General features: G+C 34.7%; 2 protein-coding genes across 7 annotated transcripts in view; both read left to right on the top strand.

Moving 5' to 3' along the window:
* The window catches only part of DNAJB14 (DnaJ heat shock protein family (Hsp40) member B14), a 51,241-nt gene extending 42,676 nt beyond the window's left edge, over window positions 1-8,565 (top strand). For 2 of the 3 annotated variants that reach the window (XM_005555536.4, XM_045392691.2), the window contains 2 exons: window positions 911-1,083; window positions 3,673-8,565. In XM_005555536.4, coding sequence (XP_005555593.1) covers window positions 911-1,083; window positions 3,673-3,797 — 298 coding nt within the window. In that variant the 3' untranslated portion in view covers window positions 3,798-8,565. Of the gene's footprint in view, window positions 1-910; window positions 1,084-3,672 lie in introns of those variants that run through there. The other variant, XR_012434974.1, reaches the window with a different exon arrangement.
* Window positions 8,566-10,392: 1,827 nt separating this feature from the next.
* LAMTOR3 (late endosomal/lysosomal adaptor, MAPK and MTOR activator 3) lies at window positions 10,393-26,447 on the top strand. 4 transcript variants are annotated; one of them, XM_065545270.2, is made up of 8 exons: window positions 10,393-10,482; window positions 10,816-10,861; window positions 11,178-11,218; window positions 12,808-12,842; window positions 17,701-17,759; window positions 19,371-19,504; window positions 20,906-20,969; window positions 22,968-26,447. In XM_065545270.2, exons 3-8 carry the CDS (start codon window positions 11,195-11,197, stop codon window positions 23,039-23,041), a joined length of 390 nt encoding a protein of 129 aa, XP_065401342.1. In that variant the 5' UTR covers window positions 10,393-10,482; window positions 10,816-10,861; window positions 11,178-11,194; the 3' UTR covers window positions 23,042-26,447. The 4 variants fall into 4 exon arrangements, with proteins under 4 accessions (XP_065401342.1, XP_065401343.1, XP_005555591.1 ...); XM_065545271.2 differs by having other exon boundaries at window positions 10,393-10,537; XM_005555534.5 differs by lacking the exon at window positions 11,178-11,218.
* The last annotated feature ends 349 nt before the right edge of the window (window positions 26,448-26,796 follow it).

Here is a 26,796-nt window from a genome sequence, read left to right as displayed (position 1 = left end):
CAATCACATTGGTCTAAAAATAAGAATTACTTTATTCCAAATAAGATTTTTATTAATGAAAAATTGAGATAACTTTATAAAAGCATAGTGTATTTAAAACTGTGGTTACTTTGTGACATGAAATCATTGTTTTGGGCAATTTGACAGAACGTAAATAAATTACAGGTTGAGTATTTCTTATCCAAAATGCTTGGGACCAGAAGTGTTTTGGATTTTGGATTTTTTCAGATTTTGTAATATTTGCGTATATTTTATCAGATGTCTTGAGAATGGTACCCAAGTCTAAAAATGAAATTTATGTTTTATATATACCCTATACACATAGCTTGAAGGTAATTTTATACAATATTTTTAGTAACTTTGTACATGAAACAAAGTTTGTATACATTAAACTGTCAGAAAGCAAAGGTATCACAATCTCAGCCACCCATGTGGACAACCTGTGGTTGTTTGGCATCATTCCTGATTCTGAATTTATATGCTACTGATAAGCAATCATTTTCTTACTCTAATTCACATATAAATATTTAACAGTGAAAAAATAATGTGTTCAGGGTTAACTAACCAGCATAGTAGCATCACCAGAATACCTGTGTTAGCTGTTAAACAATAGCAACAACAAACAACTACAGGCTTTTAGTTTCCACCTGTGATGCTGTGTTTTGATTAAAAGGTGACCCATCATATGAGGTCAGCTTTGGAATTTTTCACTTGTGCCATCTTGTCGATGCTCAGAAAGTCTTAGTTTTAGAGCATTTTGGATTTCAGATTTTCGGATTAGGGATGCTCAACCTGTATTACCAATATTAACTTTTCAATGATTGTTAATTGTTTTTGTTCGCTTGGTTTATAGTAGCATATTGGAATGTCCAATTTTAATTAAAATAATGTTGCTGCATCTCTTTTACAGTGGAACAGGGCAAACTATTAAAATGCAGACAGAAAACTTGGGTGTTGTTTATTATGTCAACAAGGACTTTAAAAATGAATATAAAGGAATGTTATTACAAAAGGTAGAAAAGAGTGTGGAAGAAGATTATGTGACTAATATTCGAAATAATTGCTGGAAAGAAAGACAACAAAGTAAGTTTGTCATGGGTTTAACATTTTAAAACTTATTCACAGTCTTTGGAACTGATTAATGTAGATTTCCCTATTCAAGGAATGTTCTGGAATTCCCTGGCACGTAATTGGGGCACAGTACTTAAATGAGATCATATATTTTATATACATGTGGCCTAACACAGGAATTCACACATAGTAAGATGGTACTTGTGTATTGTTGTTATCGATAAATATTTGGTTGAATAAGGAATACCAAATTTTATTGTACTGATAATATCCATCGTAAGACACATCATTCTTTTATGTACCACCAAGAAAGAAAAAAAATCCTGGGAGATAAACTGTGTCATCAATTTTAAGATGCATCCTGTTTTCAGGGTTAAGTTTGAAACTCTTTGTTAATTTAGCTTTAGTATTTAGAATTTAATGTACAATGAGTTTTGTTGACATTTCATTTTTCTTTACTTTGTTCACAGAGAGGCTCTTCGGAACACTTAATTTTCTTAGACTTTTCCAGCCTCAGTTTTGTTAATTTAAGGAACAGTTCCATCTATAAAGATTGACCATAAGAATCTGCTGAGATGTTGCACGTGAACTGAGTGTTCTTGTTTTTGTGACCATTGTTATGAATAATAATGTAGACCATATAGTGTAGTGTAAGGAGAACTGACTTTGGAATTAAACAGAGTAAAGTTGAATCCTAGCTCTGAAATTTTTAGCTGACGATTTTAGCTGACGAATTGTAACCTCTATGAGTTTATTTCATGTGTAAAATGGGTGATGATGAGTGGGCGGAGGAAATAATAGCTATCACTTATATAATGCCTACTGTTTCAGTCACTGTCCCAAGCATGTTATAAGTATTAACTCATTTAATCTCCACAACAACCCTGTGAGGTTACTATACTCATTTTACACATGAAGAAACTGAAGCAAAGAGAGATTACTAACTTGCCCAAGGTCATAGAGGTTGTTTGTGATTCAAAACCAGACAATTTGTCTCTCGAATCCAGGCCCTGTGCTCCAAAGTCTTCTCAGAAATAACCAGCTTTATGGGGTTTGTTGTGAAAATTAAATCAGGCAATAAAATACTTCACACATAGTAAATGCTCAGAAAATGTCGGTGATTATCATCATCTCCCCCTTGCTAGGGAAGAGTTGATAAAATGTAACTTCCAAGAGAGTCCTTAACCTCTCTGGTCTTGGTTTTTCCCTCTATATAGTGGCAGTTAGAGATGTGACCTCCTTGACTTCTAACTCAATGAGTTTGTGAAATCAGTCTGTCTTCAGTGTGGAGAAGGTTACATTAGACTAGTGACTTTTAGGTTTTCAGCTGGGAATGAGTTGCTACCCTCCCTCCACCCTACCCATCTCTAGAGATGTTTGGTAATGTCTGGAGATAGTTTTGTGTGTCATCATGGGATGGGAATGGAAAGGGATTGCTACTGGCATCTAGTGGGTTAAGGTCAGGGATGCTGCTAAACATCCTACAATGCACAGGACAGGCCCCCCACAACAAAAAAAATATCCAGCCCAAGCAGTACTTTAAATAATTGAACGAATATTAGGCTAGGCATTGGAGAGTTGGATTGGAATCTAGACTCTGCCATTCGTTAGCAGTGTGAACTTTGGTTTATCTAAGTCTCAAATTTCTCCTTTGGGAAGAATCATCTGTAAATAGATATAAGTGCATTATGTGTAAATAAAAGGCATAGTATAATATTGATTGAGTTGTTAATCCTAGTCCAGTTGATTTAGTAAAGATTATTTCTGGAGATTTTTACAAATGGAATGCTCTCTTAACTGTGAGTATATTTTTAATGTGATCTTGACTAATCCATATAAACCAGATGTCTTCTACTTTGACCATTGTGTTCCAGAAAGTAACTGATTTCTTTTTTTGTTAAATCTTCTTTAAGTGCTCCTGGTCTTTACAGGTATTAATAAACAGTGAAATGACTGAGAGTAACAGGAAAAAACAAGGAATACTCCTTGAAGAATTTTGATTTGTAGTCTGTATATCATTAGTAGCTGTGCTGTCTACACACTGAAGGAAGCCTCAGAAGTACTTATTTGCTGAATAGCAATATTATGATCGTATAACAAGCATTTTTTTAATCTATGTTCCTTCAGTAACATTATTATATGTATTTTTTAAGTAAACTCAGAACAAGATTTAAAATTTTTGTATTAAATACTTAAGTCTTGGAATAATCTGAAATCTTAACAGAAGGCCACAGCAAAAATAACCACTGGCAGTATTGAAAAGCATATAATATTTTTAGGAAAAGAGGCCAGGATGATGCTTCAGAGGAATAGTTTTTAAACCACTGGGGAACAGGAGTAGAGAGAAAGGATTCCAACATGAATTGACAGGATTCTATCCTTATTTCTTTTCTGTGTTTGTTTTACCTGCTAGACATCAGATAAAGTTTTCATTAAAATTTTTTTTTTCCTACTAAAACAGCTTTTAGGAGTTGTACTTGCATTTTTTTAAGTCAGTTAATCAAAATATATCGAAGGGCTCCTGTAAAGCATCACTTGAGCTTAAGCAACTAGGTGACAAAAATTTTATTCAATTAGCAAAATATTTTTCTTTCTTAACAGAAACAGATATGCAGTATGCAGCAAAAGTGTACCGTGATGATCGACTCCGAAGGAAGGCAGATGCCTTGAGCATGGACAACTGTAAAGAATTAGAGCGGCTTACCAGTCTTTATAAAGGAGGATGAACTGGAATTTTTATTTATACCTTTTAGCGTACTCTTTATTTTTTCTGTAAGTAAGTTTAGTTTCATCATGAGAGATGAAGAAAAAGATTTGATACTGAAAACTAAACTGAATAGTTGGTTCCTGAAATCTTGGACTGTTTATGACCTACTGGCTCCTTTAAATAGTAATTGAAAACTAAAATGGAATATTTTAGTTACGCTTCTACAATTATTTTCATTTTAAAAGCTTACATGATTCCTAACTAAAATGTCTTGAGAAAGGATTATCACACCTGTAGCAACTTCCAGTTTTAGTGATTCTCCATTTTTTCCCTTGTCATGTAAATATTTATGGAATGATCATTTTGTGTACATACAGGTTACTGCTTTTTTATTTAAATTCCTTTAGTGTTTAGCTCCATGAGACACTTCAGTTTAAATTGATGGAATAAATGTTATATGACACATTTACATTTTCCTTATCAAGGTGTCAAATATGTGGACTTTAAACAATGAAACTTTTCCAAAAAGAAAAAAACTTTAACTTTGTGTAAAATCTTATAGTATTATCAGCTTAGAGGGAATTGATATTTTTAATATTGCCGTTATATTCCAAAATATATATTGAGATAAATGAACTGGTGTAGAATATCAGTTTGCTATTTAGTTTTATGAATTACTATACATATACATGCATAGAAATGAAATGCTATACTGATAGATTTTAAAGAAAATATGAGGAAATGGCTATAAATATTAAACTAAAAGGGTGTTGAACAGTAAAGTGCAGTTATGTCATTTACAATTCCAATACGTAAAAGGCCACCAAATTTTGATGTATATGTCCTTGAAGACTGCTAAAATTTATGAAGAGGACTCACATTTTCCCCCATAGAAATTTGCAGTTTCTTGGTGATCATTTAAGCAGGATCCAAAGAAGTTCTTCTACAAATAAGTAATAAGAAATATGAGTACTAAAATATAGCTTTGTGCCTTTTAACCCTATGCCAACTCCTAAACATAAAAGTAGATTACAGTATACTTACCTGATCAGAGCATGATCTGTTTGGCCATATGCAAGTGTGAGCAGAAATAGAGCAGCAGGTAGAACAGTAACTTAAAGCAAGTCATCCTTTAAAAATTCTGAGCTAAAATCTATTCACCATTGAGTAATTGAATTAATCCTATAAGAATAAGCTCCTTGTAAGTAAATCCATAATATGAATTAGAAAAAAGAAAACAGCTGGAAATTGAAGTTTTTGGTGCCTGTATACTGGATATGAAACTATTTGATTTCTAGTCTTCTGTGGTTAGCAGTTGTAATATTTTAATGATTTTGCTTCATACTTGGTTAGTGGAACATAAACATATCTTTGGTACTTCTTTGTGAGTGAGAGAATGCTAGATAGGGTGGCTTTGTTCTTTGTTTAAATTTTTTTTCTGAATGTAGTTAATTTATGGCATCTGTTGAATAAAACTGCTAAAATGAGCTCTTAAAAATGTTCTGTTGTATCCCCTTTTCCAGGTGAATCAATAGAAATGCCTGATTGAATTAGTAGGTTAAACTAAACAACATACTGTCATAGGAAAACTAGACAGCTTAACCAACTTGCTCTTAGAAATGTTACCTTAAAAAAAAAAAAAACAGTGCTTAAGAGAAAATACAATTTTAAATATTTTGTTGAGCCTGTAGAGTAAGTTTTTTTAAAAAAACTAAGTTCATAGCATTTTAATTAACTTTGAAAGTTCATATGTATCAGAAAATTTATGAAAACTTGAATGAAAAATATTTCATCTATTTTTCTAATTTTAATGGCAAATTTACACTATTATGGCTGATAATTCTGTGAACTTACCTTCTTGTTGACTGATTCTTTTTCTCTTAATCCCAGCTTTAAGGAGATAGGTGAAGTTATTATACAAAGTTAAGTGGTACCATAAAGTGTATATTATAAAGTCATACATGGCTTTTGGACAGTATTATATTTCAGTTGCATTGCTGCATTCCATTAAATTTCATAAAATGCTAGGGAAAATGTGTTTGATAAAATTTTCTGCAGTGAGAAATGACAGACTGAGTGCCTGACAGTTTAAGCCACATATGAAATATGCAAGTAAAGATTCAGTCCTTAATGTCATCTATATCATGGTGTAAAAGCTCAACAAGTGTCTTATAATTTGGAGTTAATCATACAAAGTAAGAAGAGTTTAGATATCTTGAGATGAAATATTTTCATGTTTGCTGCTTTTTTATAATAAAAATCCCAACATTTTGCCATCTTATTTTTAACTACATGAACTTTGCAATTTCATTGGCTCATTCTAATGACCACCTAAAAGTCCTCAATCTTTGAATAGTGCTTTATTAGCTCCTCTAACTGGTATTCTAACAGTTTAGCAGCAGTTATATTTATTAATGCTTTCCTTTTTTACCCCTTTTTACATAAACACACACAAATACACCAATGCATATGCACACAAACATTATTGTCCTTGTGAGGGTTTGGGGGAAATGACAATAGTACCCTTCTCCTCTTCTTTTGATTCCTTAGTTCCCAAATAGACTGGTGCTAGTCATTTAGTCATTTGTAAATTTCAGAATGTAGTTTGATTAAATGTGAACTGAATTCTCAACAATGAAAAATGTCAAGTTGGATTCATCTAATAAGTGAATATAATATATTTTGTAAACATTACATTTGAACGCCTAAATATTTGTTTCATAATCATTACATGCTTGTTTATGATTTATAAAGATTTGGTAGAGAAAAGTACAGTCCTTAAGGCATATATATGCCAGTGCATTAAACTACTCAGCTTTTGTGTCAGCTCAGGTGTTCATAGGAACAGGAATGTGGAATACCAGCTTTTCACTTTAATTATACTTTTATGCTTAATTTTTCTTCCAGTTAAATCTTTAATTACACTAGTATGTAAAGTAGTTACTGAGAAAAATGATTAAGTTTTTGATTTCCCTTCTGTTGATCTGTAATATTTTTAAACGAAGCTATTTAACACATACGACATGCTGATGTTACTTAATGGATTCCTATGTATTTCATTAAAAAAAAAAACTCCCACCTGTGTTAAGACAGCTAAATATTTCTTGATGTTGGCTTGAGGACCAAGTGAGCCATCTTGCCAGTTAAGCAAGTTTTATGTCCAAGGACCAAATGGTTAAAAGAGGAGAATTTGTACATTTGTTGAGCTTCCCCATGTGAAGCTTGGGTTCAGTACTATCCTATTACTACTAGCCATCTTCATACTGAGTGAAGCAAACTGAAAGGGAATTCATAATCTTTTTTCTTATCTGAACAGAAAAACTAATGAAAATCAACAATACCTATTTTAATTTTCATTCAACAGCTGAAAAACCATGTCTGTTGACCACATTGGACTATTGCCTAGTTAAAATCCATAAAATATCCTATAAACCAATGAAAAGAAAGTAATCTGGCAATAATTTCCAACATTTTAAATTCTAATTTCTAGTTACAAAGAAAAAGGATAGAATGAGGCTTTTCAAGGAATTCTTGTTCATCCCTTCAATAATTTGGCAGGCAAAACAGTCCTAGAATTCAGCTTCCTTTTTGGTTTTATTACTATTAAATAGATAACTTTCATATAAATGGAAACACTTTTCCTCAAAACATTAATTCAAAACATACTCCTTATATTAAGGATTATAGTACCACATTTTTTGTAAATTCCCTATGTGTAACTTTTTCCTGTTGGTATGTGATTTTTTTTATTTAATATGACTATCTGCTGGTGTTGGGGCCAATAGATTTGTGAATATTCTGTGGATGTGTCTATGTACAGGTGTATATATATATTTTTTTCCAGCTAATACCTCAAATGTGTGATTGTTTAATATATACCACACTATGTTTGCACAGTGCAGGGCTTCCATTAGCAGTGGATATTTTTATTTCTAACTTTGAAAATCAGTCAACACAATTTCATTGGTGTGACTTCTTTCTGTTGCTCTTTTTCATATTTTAATGCAGAGATTCCTATTATAAGGTCCATGCTTCAAACATAATTATATCTTTCTATATCCAGCCATCTGGAAATATATAGGGTTAAGAAGTATTTCTTGAAATGTCCTTGTTTAGTAAGTTAGTAAAAACTGGGATGACTAGTTGCCAAGATGTCTTGTAACTGCATAGCAGATGACACCTGGCATGGCAAGCCTCATTCACTTCAGCACAAGACTGTACATTTCAATCTGATATTCTACTTTGCCATTTAAGTACACAATTAAAATCAGAGATTTTCAGTGACATTGGAGTATTGTAATTATTAGTTTCAAAAAGAATTATTTTGAATAGGATGATTAAACCAGTGAGAAGAAAGAAACACACATAAATGATATTTTGCAGTTTATCTGTATTAAGAAATGCTTCTTGCCAATTTCTGGTTTTGGTTTTTGGATTGCTGCATAAGACTTTCTTTCCATTTACTTTATGTATTTTTAAAAGCTGCAGGTAATTTTTAAGGTTTGATGGAATTATAATGGAAGCCTTGTATAAGTTAAATGAAACTAGTAAAGGAGAGCTTACTTTGTCTATAATGCATTCAGGATTATAAATTAGATTTTAAAATGAAATGTCTGATTTGTAAAATATTTAATGTTATATCAGACTTAAATAAAATTTTCTGTGAGAACGCAAAGTAAATGCATTTGATTTTTAATGAATGTTCTGAATGAAATATGAATTTTTGTCTTTCAGTCTCTGTAGTTTATCTCAATATATTAATAAAAAGGTCTGTTCTCACTGTAAAATGTTTGTTTTTATCATGTTTTATACTCTTAATATGGCCACTCTTTCATTCATTCAACTAGGCAACAAGTGTATCAATGCTTGCTATATCTCAGGCAGTGAGCTGGGTGCTGGGAATCAATCATTGAATAAGAAAGACAAAAACCTTAGAGTTTCCATCTAGCAAAGAAAATAAATATCAAGTAAATAATTATAATTATGATAAATTCTACAAAGAAAATTACAGGGCACAATGAAAGCATTTATCTAGAAGGCCTAAACTATTCAGTGAGGGTCAGGAAAGGCTTCTCTGAGAGTGAGTTTAAGCTGAAATGCAAAAGAAGAGATTAGTAGGATTAAGGTATGCTAGAGAAATATCTCAGGCAGAATGTGCTAAGTTGGTAAAGTGATAAAAATCTTTATGGAAGTGGAAACAAACTTGTATGATCATAGCATAAGGAATCCAGGGTAGGTGAGAGAATCAATATAGGGGCCAGATCCCCATAAGAACGATATATAAACCATGATGCTGATATTGAACTTTATCCTAAGTCAATAAAGTTGATTTTCAAGAAAGGAGTTAAATGATCCGATTTGGGTTTTTAGAACATCATTTTTGTTGCTCTATGGAGACTGGAGGGCAAAAGAGAATGTAAGAAGAATAGGAGGTTATTGTCAAGAGAGAGATGATCATGGCTTGCACTAGGGTACGAACATAGATAGGTGACTAGTTTTCAAAGATAGGAGGTAGAATCAACAGAACTCTGATTAGATTTGTGACATGCAAGCAGCAATTAAAAACCAGGCTAAAATTTTCTGAAAATTTGGCTATGAAAGGGAGTAGAGGAAAAACAGGGTGGTAGCTGAAAGAGGATGTGATTTCTAAAGAAGCTTTTCTTTTGAGCATCTCGCTCTGTCACTCAAGCTGGAGTTCAGTGGGGCGATCACCACTCAATGCAGCCTCAAACCCTGGGCTGAAGGGATCCTCATGCCTCAGCTTCCGGAGTACCTGGCGCACGCCACGTAAGGCTAATTCTTTATTGTTGTTATTATTATTAGTAGTAGTAGTAGTAGTAGAGATGGGGTTCTATCTTGCCAGGCTGGTGTGGAACTCCTGGGCTCAAAGGATCGTCCCGCCTCGGACTCCCAAAGTGCTGGGATTACAGGCGTCAGTCACCGCACCCGGCAAGGCTTTTTTTTTTTTTTTTTTTTTTTTTTTCCAATTATTATTTATTATATGAGACCTTACTAATTTTTTAAAATTCTGATGTAAAAGGGAACATAGAAAGTACCCGTAATCCCGTGTCTGCATGTTAAAAGTAGACGCTTGAAGTGCTCCAGAAAACCCATGGCTCCTCCCCATTCAATCTAGATAAGGCCTTGAGTAAAGAGCACCCATGGGGAAGTCACAAGAACCTAGGAAACAAGTCAGAAACCTGTGGACCTGATACTTCCAATCACAGGCAATCTGTTGCTTGCTCTTCAGCTCATCACACCATCCCCTCAAATTTCTTCATCTACAAGAAAAGGTTTTAAGATAACGGACCCTGAAAAACTAATGACATTTATACACCCTCTCTGCACAAGAATGTCTTGTAACACATAACCTTGCTTGCATTTTCTGGGGTCCTCGGGGTCCAGCGATCTCGTACAAATCCTCTACCCCACAGCTGACGTCCCTCGGCCCGTGACACAAGGCGCAGGCGCAAGACGCGGCCCGCGGTGGGCGGGGGAGGGGCGGGGCGCGTCGGGCGGCCGCGCCCTCGAAGCTTCCGCCAGGCCCTTCCGGAAATCCAGTATCGTGGGGCGACGGCGTAGAAAGTGCTTCCCGGAGCGCCGAAGAGGTCATCAATCATGTGACGGTGGCTTGAGGAGGAACCTGTCTTTAAAGCTGTCCCTGAAGTGACAACGGAGAGAACCAGGCAACCCAGAAACCCCAGGTAACTGGCGCTACTTTGCCTGGTTTGAGGCCTAGTCCCGGAGGTGGCGCGGGTGGTGAGACTAAACAGAAGGAGAGGGCCCCCTCTTCTTTTCTTTGGGCCTAGCTCTTTGGGGTGGAGGGGCAGGGATGGGGTGGGCTGAGGCAAGGCGTGCCAGCTGAGTACCCGTGGGGGTGTTGGGGCACTCCGACTCCCACTGGGCTCGCTGGGCCAAGCCCTAGAACCGCGGGGGTTTTGCCGGGTTCTGACCAGGGCTGATCTTGCTTATTAAGTTGGGGGTGGGGAGGACGAGGAAGCCAAAGAGGTAAGAGTCACCGGGAGTTTCTCTTCCAGGCGTGGAGATTGATCCTGCGAGAGAAAGGGGTTCATCATGGCGGATGTGAGTGACACCCCCACATAAGAGGAAGGGAGAGTGGGGAATTTGGAGGGGAATACTGAGCGGGGAGAGGTAGAAGATCCTCCCATCCCCACCCATCCCAGTTAATTATTTTCTCTTGTATGTGAAATGGGAGACTAATATGAATGAATTTGCAGGATCCTGAGTTTCTGCCTCGAATGGGGGTGGAGGACACTAAGGTGCTTGAGACTGAGAAAATTATATTCTCCCTACTCACCAATCCAGCTGGGGTATAAGAGAGGCTCTGTGTATTTACCATTTGAAATTCTGAATGATGGTTCGCTGCTTTTCCTGTCAGAATTTGGTCAGTAGGACATGTACCCAGAATACTTTTTTCCAGTAAGTGGTAACAATATCTTATTAGGTTTATTGTGGCAATTTACGATGATTTCTAACCCATGCCTCTTTAGAAACATAACATGAAATAAAATGAGGGGTGTGTGTGTGTGTGTGTGTGTGTGTGTAGGATGAGAGCAAAAATAAGCCAATAGTCATAACATGAAATAAAATGATCATTCGGGTTTGGAGAATAGTAAGTGTTGGAGGCTCAAAACAACAGATATCTGATTAATCCATGCGAGGTCAAAATTGATACCTCAAGTGTCAGTGAAATTCCTGGGATGAGAGAGTGTAATGAGACAAAATAAGATAATCTTCTGGCCGGTGAGGTGGCTTCGTCTGTAATCTCAGCATTTTGGGATGCCGAGATGGAAGGATCACTTGAGGCTGGGAGTTCAAGATCAGCCTGGGCAACGTAGCAAGACCCCGTTATACAAAAAGAAATTTAAAAACCAGGCGCATTGATAACCCTGTAGTCCCAGCTATGCTGGAAGTGAGGCGGAAGGATTGCTTGAGCCCAGAACTTGGAAGTTGCAGTGAGCCCCAGCTTAGAAAAATAAAATAGTCTTATATTTCTTTAGTCTTAACTGTGTTTAGTGTTAAACACTTGACACACTTCGCCATTTATCTTATATTCTGTAAGTCTGGGCTGGGCGTGGTGGCTCACGTCTGTAATCCCAGCACTTTGGGAAGCCAAGGCGGGTGGATCACCTGAGGTCAGGAGTTCGAGACCAGCCTGGCCTACATGGTGAAACCATATCTCTACTAAAAATACAAAAAATAAGCTGGGACGTGGTGGTGGGTGCTTATAATGCCAGTTACTCGGAGGTTGAGGCAGGAGAATCGCTTGAACCTGGGAAGCAGAGGTTGCAGTGAGCCGAGATTGCGCCATTGCACTCCAGCCTGGACAGCAAGAGCAAAACTCCCTCTCAAAAACAAAAAAAAAGACTGTTGCCTCACATAGTCATATATAATTTATTTTAGGTCCTTAAACAGAATATTTTAATAATTATGTTATAATAATATGCCTTACACTGTTTCATTATTTGTTGAGTAGGTGAGTTCAACAAATAATGAAACAATGGAAGGCATATTTTTATAATGTGAGACAACAGTCTTACAGAAGTCATATCACCTTACCCAAGACCATTAAAATGATGGTGGAAAGTCTATCTTTGAACCTGGAAAGGTGTTTATAATGTCTTCTCAAGTGAACACAATAGCAACAGGATATAAAACACTAGTATGAAAATTATGATATATTTTTATGGCTAAAATGTATTTGTGTTTCCCATTTCTAGGTATGCTAATCCATGCAACTTCTCAAAAAACTTTAACAGCACTCTTATGATGTAGGTTCTATATTAGCCCTATTCAACAAATAATGAAATAGGCTTAGGGAAAAAAGGTTAGTTAACTTACTCCAAGTTGCATGACTAGTAAACATCCAAATCAGACAGAGAAAGATAAAACACAGCAAGAAAGGTTATGAATGATAACTGAACGTCCCTAAAATTTGGATAGGACAGGATCTAGAAAACAGTGGAAGGCCTATTATTATAACATGATTTTTTAATATTCTCTTTCAGGACCTAAAGCGATTCTTGTATAAAAAGTTACCAAGGTAAGAAATTTTTAATTTGTTACTGAATAAATTCTATATGCCATATGTTAATTTTATGAAGTATTTTGTCTGTGTATTTTCAATGTTTTGAAGTATCTCTGAGATTTCCTTTAATATGAATATTTTTTGCCAGCATCATGTCCTCTGGAAAATTTTCGTCACAACCGCTTTCCTCATTTATGTCAATAAGTTTGCCTTCACTGAGTTCTCTGTGTATCTAGAGGGATAGTGTCAGCATTCCCTTGGTCACCTGTTTCTTCTATAACTCTTTATTTGAAATTCACTTCCAGCATTATTACTTTTCATTTCTTTGCTGTATTTCATCTTTGTCGGCCAGTTTCCTCTTTTTATTATCTCTTTTTCTAAATGTCACATACTTTATCATTGGGAGACAAGGAGGTACAAAACTACATGCTTTGCTATCTCTGCATGAACTGCATAACAGATGCACAGTGACCAACCATCAACATACTTTGAAAGAAATGATGTGGCTGGTTACTGATGACAGTGTGCATCTCTTAGTTGCGTAATTATTTATGTTATGATTTGTAGACTAAAGAATTAGAAAAGTTTATACTACTTTATGCAGTTATTCAGGTATTATGCCATGCTAACTAAAATGTGCATATTGGGACTGTGCAAAATGAGGACTTTCTGTATTTTTCTGTAGTTACCTTAGCATAAAGGTGCTCAAATTGGAATGGAGAGATACCCCACTACACTGGCGATATGACGAAATAGTTAATAGTGCAGTTAATTCACTTAGAAGTCTTAGTGATTTACAATCCTCTTTTGAGTGTTAGCATCTCTTATTGAAGAAACAGCAAAATTACATTCAATGTTCTTAAGTTATAAACCCACCAGAAAGATACCCATTATTCATCTGGAGATCTAATAAAGCAATAATTGATTCTAATTACATCATCTGTGATTATAAGTATCAGAAATGTTTCAGACAATGGTGATCTCATTTTAACTATTAAGTGTACTCTGAAAGTCATAATAGTGTGTGACACTGGGTATGGTGAAGATGTCTGTATAAAGGAATTAGAGAATAATACCAAAAGTATTTATTATATTACTGAGTAGTTCTAATGTTGATCAGAAATAGTTGGAAAGTATATGCTTGCTCCTTCTTTGAATTCGGATGTCTTTTATCTTTTAACGAAAGGGGAAATACCAGGTTGTCGTGCTTATCCAAGAAATAAATTCAGTTAAAGGATATTTGTTAAAAGCTTTATGAAAGTCTTTCATAATGGCAGGAAAGGTATTAGTACTGTCAGGTTTTTTTTTAAATAATGAAAAAAAGCCAGTTCAACTCATATCATTTACTGAAATTAGGCTTACTGCATCCCAGAACAATAATAATGAAGAAATAATAATGTTTTGAACATTCATGAAGAATAGTAGAATACACTTTGATTTGTTGCTAGATGTATGGGTTTGGATGCAGGCATCCTGCTTCAGAGCCATGGATTCATGCTTTTAACTGTTGAACCTCAGTGCCTCTCAGTAACAAAGTCTGCCAGCTATGGATACTAATGTGTGTTTTTGTGCATTTTTTGAATTCTCTGCAAAATATCGTTCTTGCGTTTGCAATTTAAAATCTGATTGTGACCCAAAGCAGTCTCAGGCTTTAATAATCCCACTTTGTATGTTTTAAAATAATCAAATATTTCATAATTATAAAACTAAATCTGATGACTTTCATTAGTACTGCAACATTTGTTTTTAGAAAAAAATGGTTGTTTTAGTAAGCTTAAGGTTTAGATTTCTTCAGAATATTTCACAAAATTTAATTCATTTCTTCTAAAAGTGTAATATCTCTTCATGAGCCAGTTATTTTTAATTATTAGTAAAATCTATTCATATTACTCTTTGTGCATTGTATGTAGAATTGAAAACAGCTTTTATATTGGGACCTGATTTCTAAAATTATATACTTAAGAGTGTAAGTAATTTTTCTACTTTCTTGAATTCATTTCTCTGTGAAGTCCATCAGAAAGAAAGTCCTTTTATTTTCTTTGGAGCATTAGTTGTATTTAAAGTAATTTCCATGGACATTTTAAAAAAGAAGCTACCTGTGGTGGCACTAATTTTTCTAAACATTTTTGTGGTCCTCTTTACCTGTTTTTTAAGTTATTTTGGGAGTAGGTAGTACATTCATAAAGTTCAGATTCAGGAGTTCACTGAAGAACATAGAGTGAGTAGCTGCCCATCCTTCCTCTCCAGCCACATGCACAGTTTCCCCTCACAGAGGCACCCACCATTATCTGTAGAGATATTTTATGTACCTATGAGCAGACATGTATATACACATATTTATACACACAGCATACACATATGCCTGCACATTTTGGTACATAATTTATTGCTGCTTGTATACACTGTTCTAAACTGTATTTTTTCACTTAAGAATGTAACTTTGAGAGTAATCTTTCCTGGTACATAGAGAACTTCCTCTTTCTCATGACTGCAGAGTATTCCTTTGTAGGTGTATATCATATCTTACCTTGTCCTTCTTGATGGACAGTTGGGTTTGTAATGCTTTACTGTTTCAAATGATGTTGCTTTTGGTAACTGCACAAAATAATTGGCATATGTACAAATATCTGTAGGATATGTTTTATATAATCTAGTTTTTAACTTAGAAGAATATATTTATTTTATGTATTTATCTGTTTTGGGTTTTTTTTTTTTTTTTTTTTTTTGAGACAGAGTCTCGTTCTGTCACCCAGGCTGGAGTGCAGTGGCGCGATCTTGGCTCACTGCAACCCAGGTTCAAATGATTCTCATGCCTCAGTCTCCCAAGTAGCTGGGATTACAGACAAGCACTACCACACCCGGCTAATTTTTGTATTTTTAATTGAGATGGGGTTTCATCATGTTTTCCAGGCTGGTCTCAAACTCCTGACCTCAGGTGATCTGCCCACCTTGGCCTCCCAAAGTGCTAGGATTACAGGCATGAGCCACCGTGCCTGGCCTATGTTATGTATTAATCTTAGAGATATATTTTAATCCATAAATAAGTTTAGGATTGAATGAATAGGAAATCATGCCAATAATAGGATAAAAATAGTATAAAAGTCATTTATAAAGTTATTTTATTCTTATTTTTTGTGTAAGGAAGACAAATGATTTTGTTTGTAACATTTTCCACTCGCATTTAATAACACTTCTCTGACTTAAAAGTTTTTGCAATGGGGTTTTTAAAAATTTAATGTCAGTATTTAAACATAAGGTTAATATACTATTTCTTATTCCTTAGTTAATATATTAAAGTTAACACTTTAAAGTTAACGCAAAGAATAGATAATTCCGGGTTGCAGTAGGGATATTGAACATATCTCTGAGTTGTAGTTTATAGATTCCATAAGATAGTTACAGGACTATAAGTTTTATGTTACAATGAAAGGGTTTTGCATAAATGTTGAAAGTTGAGGAGTGTCACCTTATATTTTTTAACACAGTACTTTTGTGCTCTACTGTATGTATTTCTTAATTGCTAATTTCCCAGGGATTCTCACTGATTATTTAGTACTTAAACTTTAGTGATAAATTATGTCATTGTCACTGTGCACAATTGACACCATTGGTATTAGTTAATAAGTGATATTTTCTAATTATGTGCCAGCCAACACTTTATGTGCGTTGTATTAAATTTCACAATATCTAAGTAAGTACAGTTATTCCCATTTTTCAGATAGTTAATCTGAGGCTTATAAAGGTTTCATAACTAGCCCAAGACAGCATAAATAATCAGTGGCAGAGCCTGGACTGGAACCCAGGTCTTTCTAACTTTAGAGCTATAGCTTGACCATTCTGCTTACTACTTCTGTAAGCATGGCTGAAAGCATTGCTGCATGGCCTTCATTCGTTTTGCCCTGTTTCTTCAGCCAGGAACAGTCTTTCCACGTCTTTTCACTTAATACCATAACATCTCAGCTGAGATATTACTGCCTCAGAAAGCCTTCCCTGGTCCACTCTCTGTCTGCATCAACCTCCTGTTTTCTAGGTTCTCATATCACTATGAACTTTTTTTTTTTTTTTTTTTTTTTGAGACAGAGTCTTGCTTTGTTGCCCAGGCTGGAGTGCAGTGGCACGATCTCAGCTCACTGCAAGCTCCGCCTCCCGGGTTCATGCCATTCTCCTGCCTCAGCCTCCTGAGTAGCTGGGACTACAGGTGCCCACCACCACGCCCGGCTAATTTTTTTTTTTTTTTTGTATTTTCAGTAGATGAGGTTTCACCGTGTTAGCCAGGATGGTCTCGATCTCCTGACCTCGTGATCTGCCCGCCTCAGCCTCCCAAAGTGTTGGGATTACAGGCGTGAGCCACCATGCCTGGCCCCTATGAACTTTTTAACAATACTTGCCCCCAATTTTAGTTTTACGTTTGTTCTTGTGAGATTATTGATAACACACTCACTTTTTAGATCGGAAGCCACGTGAAGGCAATGATTGTGCTTATTTCTGTTTTTCATAGTATCAAAGTATTAAGTGCCACAAACACCGGCCATTTAATATTTGCATGAATGAAAAAAGAAGAAGGCTCTTTTTTGTCACTGCAGCCATTGCTGATAATCTTTCATGCTTTTGTAAACCATGGACTGATCATTCATTAGCAGTTTTAATGGAGAGTTAGCTTTGTCTTAGATTCTTATTAATAAACCGCATGAATTTATAAATATTATAAACATTTCTATAATAGACATTGATTCCATTTCTGGGAGAATTTTGGGGTCCTGTGGTTTTTCAGAAAATACATGAGAATTATTATGTCTTTGAGGTGTATAGTTTGAGAAAATGAAATATTTTATATTTTAACTTTTTTTATATTTTAACTATTTTCTTTTTCTAGTGTTGAAGGGCTCCATGCCATTGTTGTATCAGATAGAGATGGAGTACCTGTTATTAAAGGTAAAAGTGAACATTTAAATGCAAATATCTTCTTTGCTTTTGACTAAAAATGCGTGTAATTTACATCTGAGTAGTACAGCAGGCAAACATCTAAAATTCATTTTAGTAAATTTTAGGAGATGGTGGTCTTAGTATTGGCGGAAGTGTTTGCTTTTGTATGCTGAAGGTTGAATTTGAATCTACAGTGTATTATATATCAGGTGTATCATGTTAACATCTAGAGTTTAAGCATGGATTTATCACAGACCCATTTCCCGTTGAAGACATTTACAGTGCAATGTAAACCATTAGTAAATCTAAGTGATGAGAGTGAGCATGTAGGCAGCTAGATAAACACACAGACACCCCTACATTACACACACACACACACACACACACACACTTTATCAAATTGCTAGTTGTTTTAGGATAATACCCATGTATTTGAATCATAAGTAAACATGATGTCACAGAGAGTCAGTATGGATTCAGACAATTTTTTACTATTTTTATTTTATGGTATTATGAGCATGGATGTTCCTAGTTTTTTTGGGACACTGTAATGGCTTTATCAAACATTAAAGATTGGATAATGTTCTGTATATTTCGTGTACAATTTTCCACCTGGAGTTGTCATATATGTCAGATAATTTTAGACTTTAGAAATGAACGGAGGTTTAGAAGTCAAGTGATTTAGTTCTTTCATTTTATAAGTGAAGGTAATAAAGTGCAAAGACACTTGGACTTCATTAGCAGTTTCAGTGGAGAGTTAGCTGTGTCTTAGATTCTTATTAATAAACTGCATGAATTTGTAAAGATTATAAACATTTCTATAATAGACATTGATTCCATTTCTGGGAGAATTTTGACAAACACATTATAAGAACATGGAATATCAACAAAGGAGGTCCTGTGGTTTATAATCTTCAAACATTGCAGTCCAAAGTCGGGCGTGAGTCAGTAACAGAACCCATCATCTCCTGATGTGTGGTCCAGTGTGCTTTCTAACTCACTATAAAATGGTCGTTGAATGGTTGTGGACAGATTACTTGCTTTCTCTTAATTCTGTAATGAGGGATTTGAACAAAATAATCTCAGATTTTCCAGTTCTAATGTTCTTCATGAGGATATCTGTGTTAAAGCCTTGAGCCCTGCACTCATTAATACAACAAACTCCATGCAGACCTTTTAATGAGTGAGAGAAACACGAAACAGGTAACTAGCTGCAGATTGCTAATATCTATGAGAGATATTCCTTGCTGTGGGTTTTATAAGAGCAGAAGTTTTGTAACTTTTTTCATTAGTTTATTCTAACCTAGTCCTCAGATAACCAGTTAAATGTGCTTGATTAATCTATGTTTTAAGTTAGATATCAAGAAAAGGTAAACATTTAATTTTCTTTTTAAAATTTAAAAAAATTGTGAGAGTCAGCATTTCTTCTATTGTGATCAGTGAACTTTTGACTGAGCAATTTTTCCTGATTAGTGATGAGACCCCATTAGTGATATGATTTTCAATATTGTGAAACATAACCTTTGTGCTCAGTTTTAAACAGAGGTTTATGAAAAAGGGCTGTAAATCTCTCTATCATATCCTCTGCATAATTTTTATTTAAATCACTTATTTTTCTAGTGGCCAATGACAATGCTCCGGAGCATGCTTTGCGACCTGGTTTCTTATCCACTTTTGCCCTGGCAACAGACCAAGGGAGCAAACTTGGACTTTCAAAAAATAAAAGTATCATCTGTTACTATAACACCTACCAGGTAAGTTCATAATTATCAAATGATTTGCTGATTTCAGTTGTCATTTTTGTACCTTTTATATATAAAATAGTTTGTGTTATAGTTCTCAATTTCAGTTTTGAAGGGGATGAAATTGTAAAATTTTAGCCTTCAAATTGGTTGTGTTAAACGGTAGTAATTTTCTTCACATTTTATACCAGGAAATAATTACGATGGAAAAGTAATTAAGTGACTTAATAAAGTACATGTTATCCTAAAAAGTGTACGTCAGGTCACTGTTATCTCCAGTAGATGGTGCCCTTAGCTAAACAACTGTGATTTCTCAGATGACACACTTTTTTTGTTGTAGTAACAGATAAAAAAAACTTTCCTTGAAAGTTTATTAAATTTGCTCTTGCTACTAATTCCTTCATTTTTTGGAAACATATATATGTAATAAATGAGGTTATTATTTGTGGGAAAGAAGTTAGTTTTTACATGTCTCTTGATCTCAAGCTATATTTTCTTAAGACTGAATTAATTCCTTGTGCTTTAGAGCTATGTTTCCTAATCAATTGATGTTAAGTTACTCTTTTTTTTTTTTTTTTTCTTCCGAGACAGAGTCTGCCTGTGTCGCCCCATGCTGGAGTGCAGTGACATGATCTCATCTCACTGCAACTTCCGCCTCTCAGGTTCAAGAGATTCTCAAGCCTCAGCCTCCCAAGTAGCTGGGATTATAGGCATGTGCTACCAGGCCTGGCCAATTTTTGTATTTTTAGTAGAGATGGGCTATCACCATGTTGGCCAGGCTGGTCTTGAACTCCTGGCCTCAAGTGATCCCATCCACTTCAGCCTCCCAAAGTGCTAGGATTACAGACGTGAGCCACCATGCCAGGCCCATCTTTTATTTTAAAAGTTACATATTTTAATGTGTATTAGGTAAAACATAACCAAACCATCTGACCTTTAATTTCAAATAAGGATTAGGTTGAAACTAAGTTTTTTTTTTTGAAGGTAGTTAATTTAAAGTTATTTTAAATTTAATTTAAATTACTGTAATACACAAGAGCCAGAAAATATCGTGAAGATAAACCTACCTGAATGACTGAGAACTACTGTATTTATCCATTTAATTATCAACTACTTATTAAGTCCTTATGATGTAATTGACATTCTGCTGGGCTTTAGAGATAAAAAAATGAAGACATGGTTTCACCTTAAAAACTTTCCAGGCTCAATGGTATTAATGTCTCTAAGAGATCATCACTAATTATGGAAATATTCACTGAAATAGAAAGTTTGTTTCTATTTCATAATGTAATACTATGATGTTGGACTAAAACATTAATCATTTTAAAGGTTTTGAAAGATTAAGACATTTCAGTTTAGTTATACTACCTTTTCACAATGCAACATATTATTTGGCTCTTATTTTCTTTTTAGGTGGTTCAGTTTAATCGTTTACCTTTGGTGGTGAGTTTCATAGCCAGCAGCAGTGCCAATACAGGTGTGTTTAATTACCTTAAATATCACTTTTAATCCTTAATTTAAAAAAATTAACTTAATTACCATACCTTAATTTAAGAGGAATAGTAGATTTAGAGCCAAAAATCTTGAACTTGTGGCCCAGTTTCACTGTCTTTTTTCCATGTCTTGGGAAGTGATTTCTCTGAATCCTAGTTTCCATATCTGTATAATGGAGATAATATATGCTTTCTCCATCTTACAATGTTATTTTCTAGTTCAAATGAGACCGTATGGGTAAGTGATTTTTTTTTTTTTTTTTTTTTTTGGAGACAGGAAAATTAAATATTATCTTGAGTGCTACATCTTGCTCCCATTACAGCAGTTTAAGAAAACAAGGTGAAAATAACCCTACAAAATGCATTAAAATGATTGATGAATTATAGACCAATCTATTAAATTAGAATTTTTAAAATTTTACCTAATGGGGAAAATGAATGTGATTGAGAATTTAAAGAGCCTGAATAAGACGAACGTAGTCTCATTCTTCTTGAGAACTGAAGAATTTGAGAACAAATGCTAGGAAGCTGTATCCTTTATAGAGGATAGTAAAATTCCATTGTATCCAATACTTCCACCGAATATTTATGTGTAAAATAATGACTATTCACTTGGTTGTAATTTTTTTACTTCATTTTGTATAAAGTAGGATTTTTATTAAAAGGTCTGTCTCCTTTAGATTTGATTGCTGTTGAGAATTGTAATGTATTTTTTTTCTGTTTGATATTTCTCCAAGCTGAGCAAATTCTTCTAGCTATGTCACTGAAGCCTGTTCTTAGATACCTTATCTTTAGAATGAGAGGTTTAGATTTGATGATCTATTAGATCTCTTCCATTTTGAAACATTTTAGAAATCTGTAAAATACTATATGTAAAAGCACTTTCTGAATTATATAGGATAGTAATGGTGTTTAGATTTTAAGTATATTTATGAAATATACTAAATCTCAATTTTGGTACATGACCTATCACATACCAAGTCACCAGTTGTTGTAAATTATGATAATGTACAGAACAATATTTTAGTACTTGGACCCTTTCCTTGAGAGTCCAGATGCTTTTTATGTTCTATAAGACAGAGAAAGATCTTTATTTGTTTGAATATAAAACAGGCTCTGTTTGAGGTAGGTAGCCTTTCACTCTAGTAAACTAAGGAGAAGCTAGATATGCTGATTTCTAGATGTTTATCTCCCAGGTTCATCAATGAACTCCAGTGTGTTTTATACTCTACCATTTATTTTTAAAATATGTTTTCATTTGAAATATTTATTTATGTCTTAGCTTTGTTGAATTTATAAAAATAAATTTCTGATTTCCTTTGTTCAGTATAGAAGCTATCTACCTATCTTTTGATGTAATCCATTAAAATTTGCTCAGAGACAAAAGTATGCCTGATTTAGTAAAAATTATATGTATTTTTTCTGAGTCAATGCAAATTTTGAAACAGTAAGGTATAAATTAAGATTTTCATTCTAGAACTCTAACAAATTATAGTGCATATAATTTATTCTGTATTTCCTAATATATAAGTATTTTTCACTCATTTACTTCAGTAATAGATGCTGAAAATAAACTTATTAATGACTACAGAGTTTTTGGTTACTTTATTTAGGGTTATAGTACAGGTTGAACATCCCTCATCCAAAAATCTGAAATCCAAAACATTCTAAAGTCTGAAATTTTCTGAGCACCAATATGGCATTCAAAGAAAATGCTCACTGGAGCATTTCATATTTGAGATTTTTGGATTAGGGATGCTCAACTAGTAAGTATTGTACAAATATTCCAAAATTCAAAACACTTCTGGTACCCGGCATTTTGGATTGGGGATATTCAACCTGTATTTTGTTTCAGTCATGGGAACTAAACTATGTTCTGATTTACTTTTGGTAACTATGTATTTTGGGCTTGAGGAAATTTGAATTTCAGACTTTGAGGAACATTTTTCTAACATGTAATTTTCTTAATCTCTTTATTTTAGGACTAATTGTCAGCCTAGAAAAGGAACTTGCTCCATTATTTGAAGAATTGAGACAAGTTGTGGAAGTTTCTTAATCTGACAGTGGTTTCAGTGTGTACCTTATCTTCATTATAATAACACACTATCAATCCAGCAATCTTTAGACTACAATAATACTTTTATCCATGTGCTCAAGAAAGGGCCACTTTTTCCAACTTATACTAAAGAGCTAGCATATAGATGTTAATTTATGGATAGATCAGTTGCTATATTTTCTGGTGTAGCGTCTTTCTTATTTAGTGTGATCTAGGGATACCACAGAAATGGTTCAGTCTATCACAGCTCCCATGGAGTTAGTCTGGTCGCCAGATATGGATGAGAGATTCTGTTCAGTGGATCAGAATCAAACTGGTACATCGATCCACTTGAGCCGTTGAGTGCTCCCAATTGTACAATATGCCCAGGCTTGCAGAATGAAGCCAACTTTTTATTGTGAATAATAATAAGGACATATTTTTCTTCAGATTATGTTTTATTTCTTTGCATTGAGTGAGGAACATAAAATGGCTTGATAAAAGTAATAAAATCAGTACAATCACTAACTTTACTTTGTACATATTATTTTGCAGTATAGATGAATATTACTAATCAGTTTGATTATTCTCAGAGGGTGCTGCTCTTTAATGAAAATGAAAATTATAGCTAATGGTTTTTCCTCAAACTCTGCTTTCTGTAACCAATCACTGTTTTAATGTTTGTGTGTTCTTTATAAAATTTAAATACAATTCATTATTCTGTTTTCAATGTTAGTATGTATGTAAACATGATAGTATAGCCATTTTTTTCATACGTGAGTAAAAATAAAATCGTATTTTTAAAAATATAGTTTGAGCACTATATAGGTCCTGTTTTTGTTCAGACTTTTTCCAAAAATCTAAACTTAATTACTCTTTCAGCCACATGAATAAATAATGAGTGTTTCTTGTAGGTATTGGTTTGGAGGTTGTTTTATGGTAGTATAAACTGTTAATTGGAAAAGAAACCTCAGGTTGCAGTCAGCCGAGATTGCGCCACTGCACCCTAGTCTGGGCAACAGAGACTCCGTCTCAAAAACAAAACAGAAAAGAAACCAAGAAACCTCAGGCATGAAGCTAATTTAATCTCCATGAAAGAGGTACTACAGTTCTAGAATATTCCCTTTATGTTCAGGAATGCAGTCTATCATTCAGAGTTGTTAATTTCTTTCTAGTTTCTTTGACAATCAATTTTTCCCTGGAACAGTTCAGTACATGTGCATTGAGCACCTGTGTGCCAGTCAGCAGAGCTATCACATTGCACAATTCTAAGAAGCACCATTCATGTCACATCATATTTCTATGCTCTGGGAGTTGCTTTTCACATAGAATATGTGTGATTGTTATCCCTAAAATTGTGCAGTGAGGCAATTGGCTAGGTGCTGTGCTGCTTTTTCTTTGTGTTTTTTTTTTTTTTTTTTTTTTTTTTTTTAGAGACAGAGTCTTGCCATGGCCATGTTGCCCAGTCTGGAGTGCAGTGGTGGCATGATCTTGCCGCACTGTAACCTCTGCCTCCTGGGTTCAAGCTGTTCTCATGCCTCATTCTCTCTTGTAGCTGGGATTACAGTCTTACACCATCGTGCTTGGCAAATTTTTATATTTTCAGTAGAGACAGGAGTTCACCATGTTGGCCAGGCTGGTCTTGAACTCCTGACCTCAAGTGATCCGCCTGCTTTGGCCTCCCAAAATGCTAGTATTACACATGTGAGCCACAGCACCAGGCCATGTGCTACTTTTTCTTCCTTCCATCCTTCCGCCCTCCTTCCAGTGTAAATATGAGATTAATTTGTGAAACTGTCCTTTAAAGAACTTAGAGGTCAGTAAAGGAAGCAGGTATAGAAAGTGCTATGATAAAGCTATACATAGGATGGTATAGAACCACAGACTAGAGGCACCTAAAATGGGCAAGAAAATAGCCTTTACAAATAAAATAGAAGCAAGAGATATAATGCTTTACTTGCAAAAAAACTATAAATACAGTCATGTACCATATAATGATGTTTCAGTTAGTGAAAGACCACATACGAGGGTGGTCAGAACAGCAGGCTATACCATATAGCCTAGGTGTGTAGTAGTAGGCTATACCATCTGAGGTTCCTGTCAGTACAGTATGATGTCCATATAATGATGAAATCACCTAACAAAGCATGTCTCGAAATGTATCCACATTGTTAAGCAACACATGACTGTAGTTAATTGTTACAATTGAAATATTAGATGTACTTATTAAAATCCAGAATTCCCATTATCTGGATTATTATTTAATAATGTTCAGGAAATTTTGCCAGTGCAATGGTGCATTAAACAATGTCTTTTAGAAATGAGGTGGCCAGATTTCTATTTGCAGGTAATAATTGTATATCGAAAACTAGAAAAAGAAATGATTATAAATGGAGCTACTTAACCTTTACATGTTGAATGCTGCCACTGTTAAAATTTCTGAGGGGGTATAATAGAGAAACTATCCCATAGTTCATCTGGAAAAATAAGTAGGTGAAAATAGCTAAGAAGTTTTTGAAAGGGTAATATAAACCTAGATTAACTATTTTTGAAAGGTAGTACAGAACTGAATGCACAATTAGATATTAATGGTATGTACTCACCCAAAAAAGATTTCAGTATCATACATGTGAGGGCTTAAAACATTGTGATAAAGATGGGATCACAATGGGAAAAGGATTATCCAATAAGTAGGGCAGGCATTCTCTGTGCCTGCTAGGGAAGTGTAACTTGTTATACTCTTTATGTACAGCAGTTGGCAGTCTGTGAAACTTAAATTCACATACATAACCTTTTGCCCTGCAGTTCCACTTCTAGAAATTTATCTTACCAAACAAAGCACATAGATGTGCAAAAGTATGTATTTACAAGTATATTCTTTCCAACTTGGTAATATCAAAGAATTGGAAGCAACCTAAATATCTGCCATAGGTAGGATAACCATATGCTCTGGCTTTTTGAACACTATGAGTTTATACCTGCTGTTCTTGGTATAATTATTAATCGTGCTCCTTTCACTCTCAGTGTCTTACTTTAGATAATAAATTACACAGGATTGGTGAAACAAATTTCATTTGCCCAGTGGAAAAAGGAATGAAGAAGTGCTTTAGGTACTGAGATGAAAGGATCTCTAAGGCATAATAATGTTTATTGAGAAAAGCATGGTGTGAAACTGTGTGGCATGCTACAATTGATGTATAAGAAGAAAAATGTGTGTATTCATATTTGTTTGTATATGGTAGACTGTCTCTGAAGATATACATGGAAGAACCTGATCACATTGGTAGTCTCCAAGGAGTGGAACTAGATACCTGGGGGATAAGGATCCCAGGAGTGCTCCTTTTCATTGTAAACTTCATTGTACTTTGAGTTTTTAACTGTTCAAAAATATAAAATTAGAAATAAAATATTTCAACAAACAATAAAATGGGATATTTGGGGAAGAAAGTTATCTCAGGGCCTCCAAAGAAGCAGAAGCAGTTGGATATATGAGTATTTATTTCAAGGAAGTGGCTTATGCGATTGTGGGGACTGGCAAGTCTAAAATCTGTGGGACAGGTCAGAAGACTGAAAAGTCTCAGGTAGGAGCTGAGGCTGTGGTTTGGGAGCAAAAGTTCTTCCTCTTGGAAACTTCAGGTTTGCTCTTAAAGCCTTTCAGTTGATTGGATGAGTCTCACACACATTATGGAGGATTATCTCTTTTTACTTAAATTTAAGGGATTATAAATGTTAAGTACAACTCCAGAATACGTCCACAGGAGTACCTAGATTCAAGT

The sequence above is a fragment of the Macaca fascicularis genome, chromosome 5 (assembly GCF_037993035.2).
Source record: "Macaca fascicularis isolate 582-1 chromosome 5, T2T-MFA8v1.1".
Lineage (NCBI taxonomy): Eukaryota > Metazoa > Chordata > Mammalia > Primates > Cercopithecidae > Macaca > Macaca fascicularis.
Note: the sequence above shows the minus strand (reverse complement) of the source record. Positions and strands in the feature narration are given on the sequence as shown.

Excerpts from the sequence above, each read along its gene's own strand:
- LAMTOR3 (XM_065545270.2), top strand. The coding sequence starts at position 11,195 with ATGTACCCAGAATACTTTTTTCCA. Across the intron at positions 12,843-17,700 it reads TTGTATAAAAAGTTACCAAG|TGTTGAAGGGCTCCATGCCA; the intron begins GTAAGAAATTTT and ends TTCTTTTTCTAG. Across the intron at positions 19,505-20,905 it reads GTTACTATAACACCTACCAG|GTGGTTCAGTTTAATCGTTT; the intron begins GTAAGTTCATAA and ends TTTTCTTTTTAG.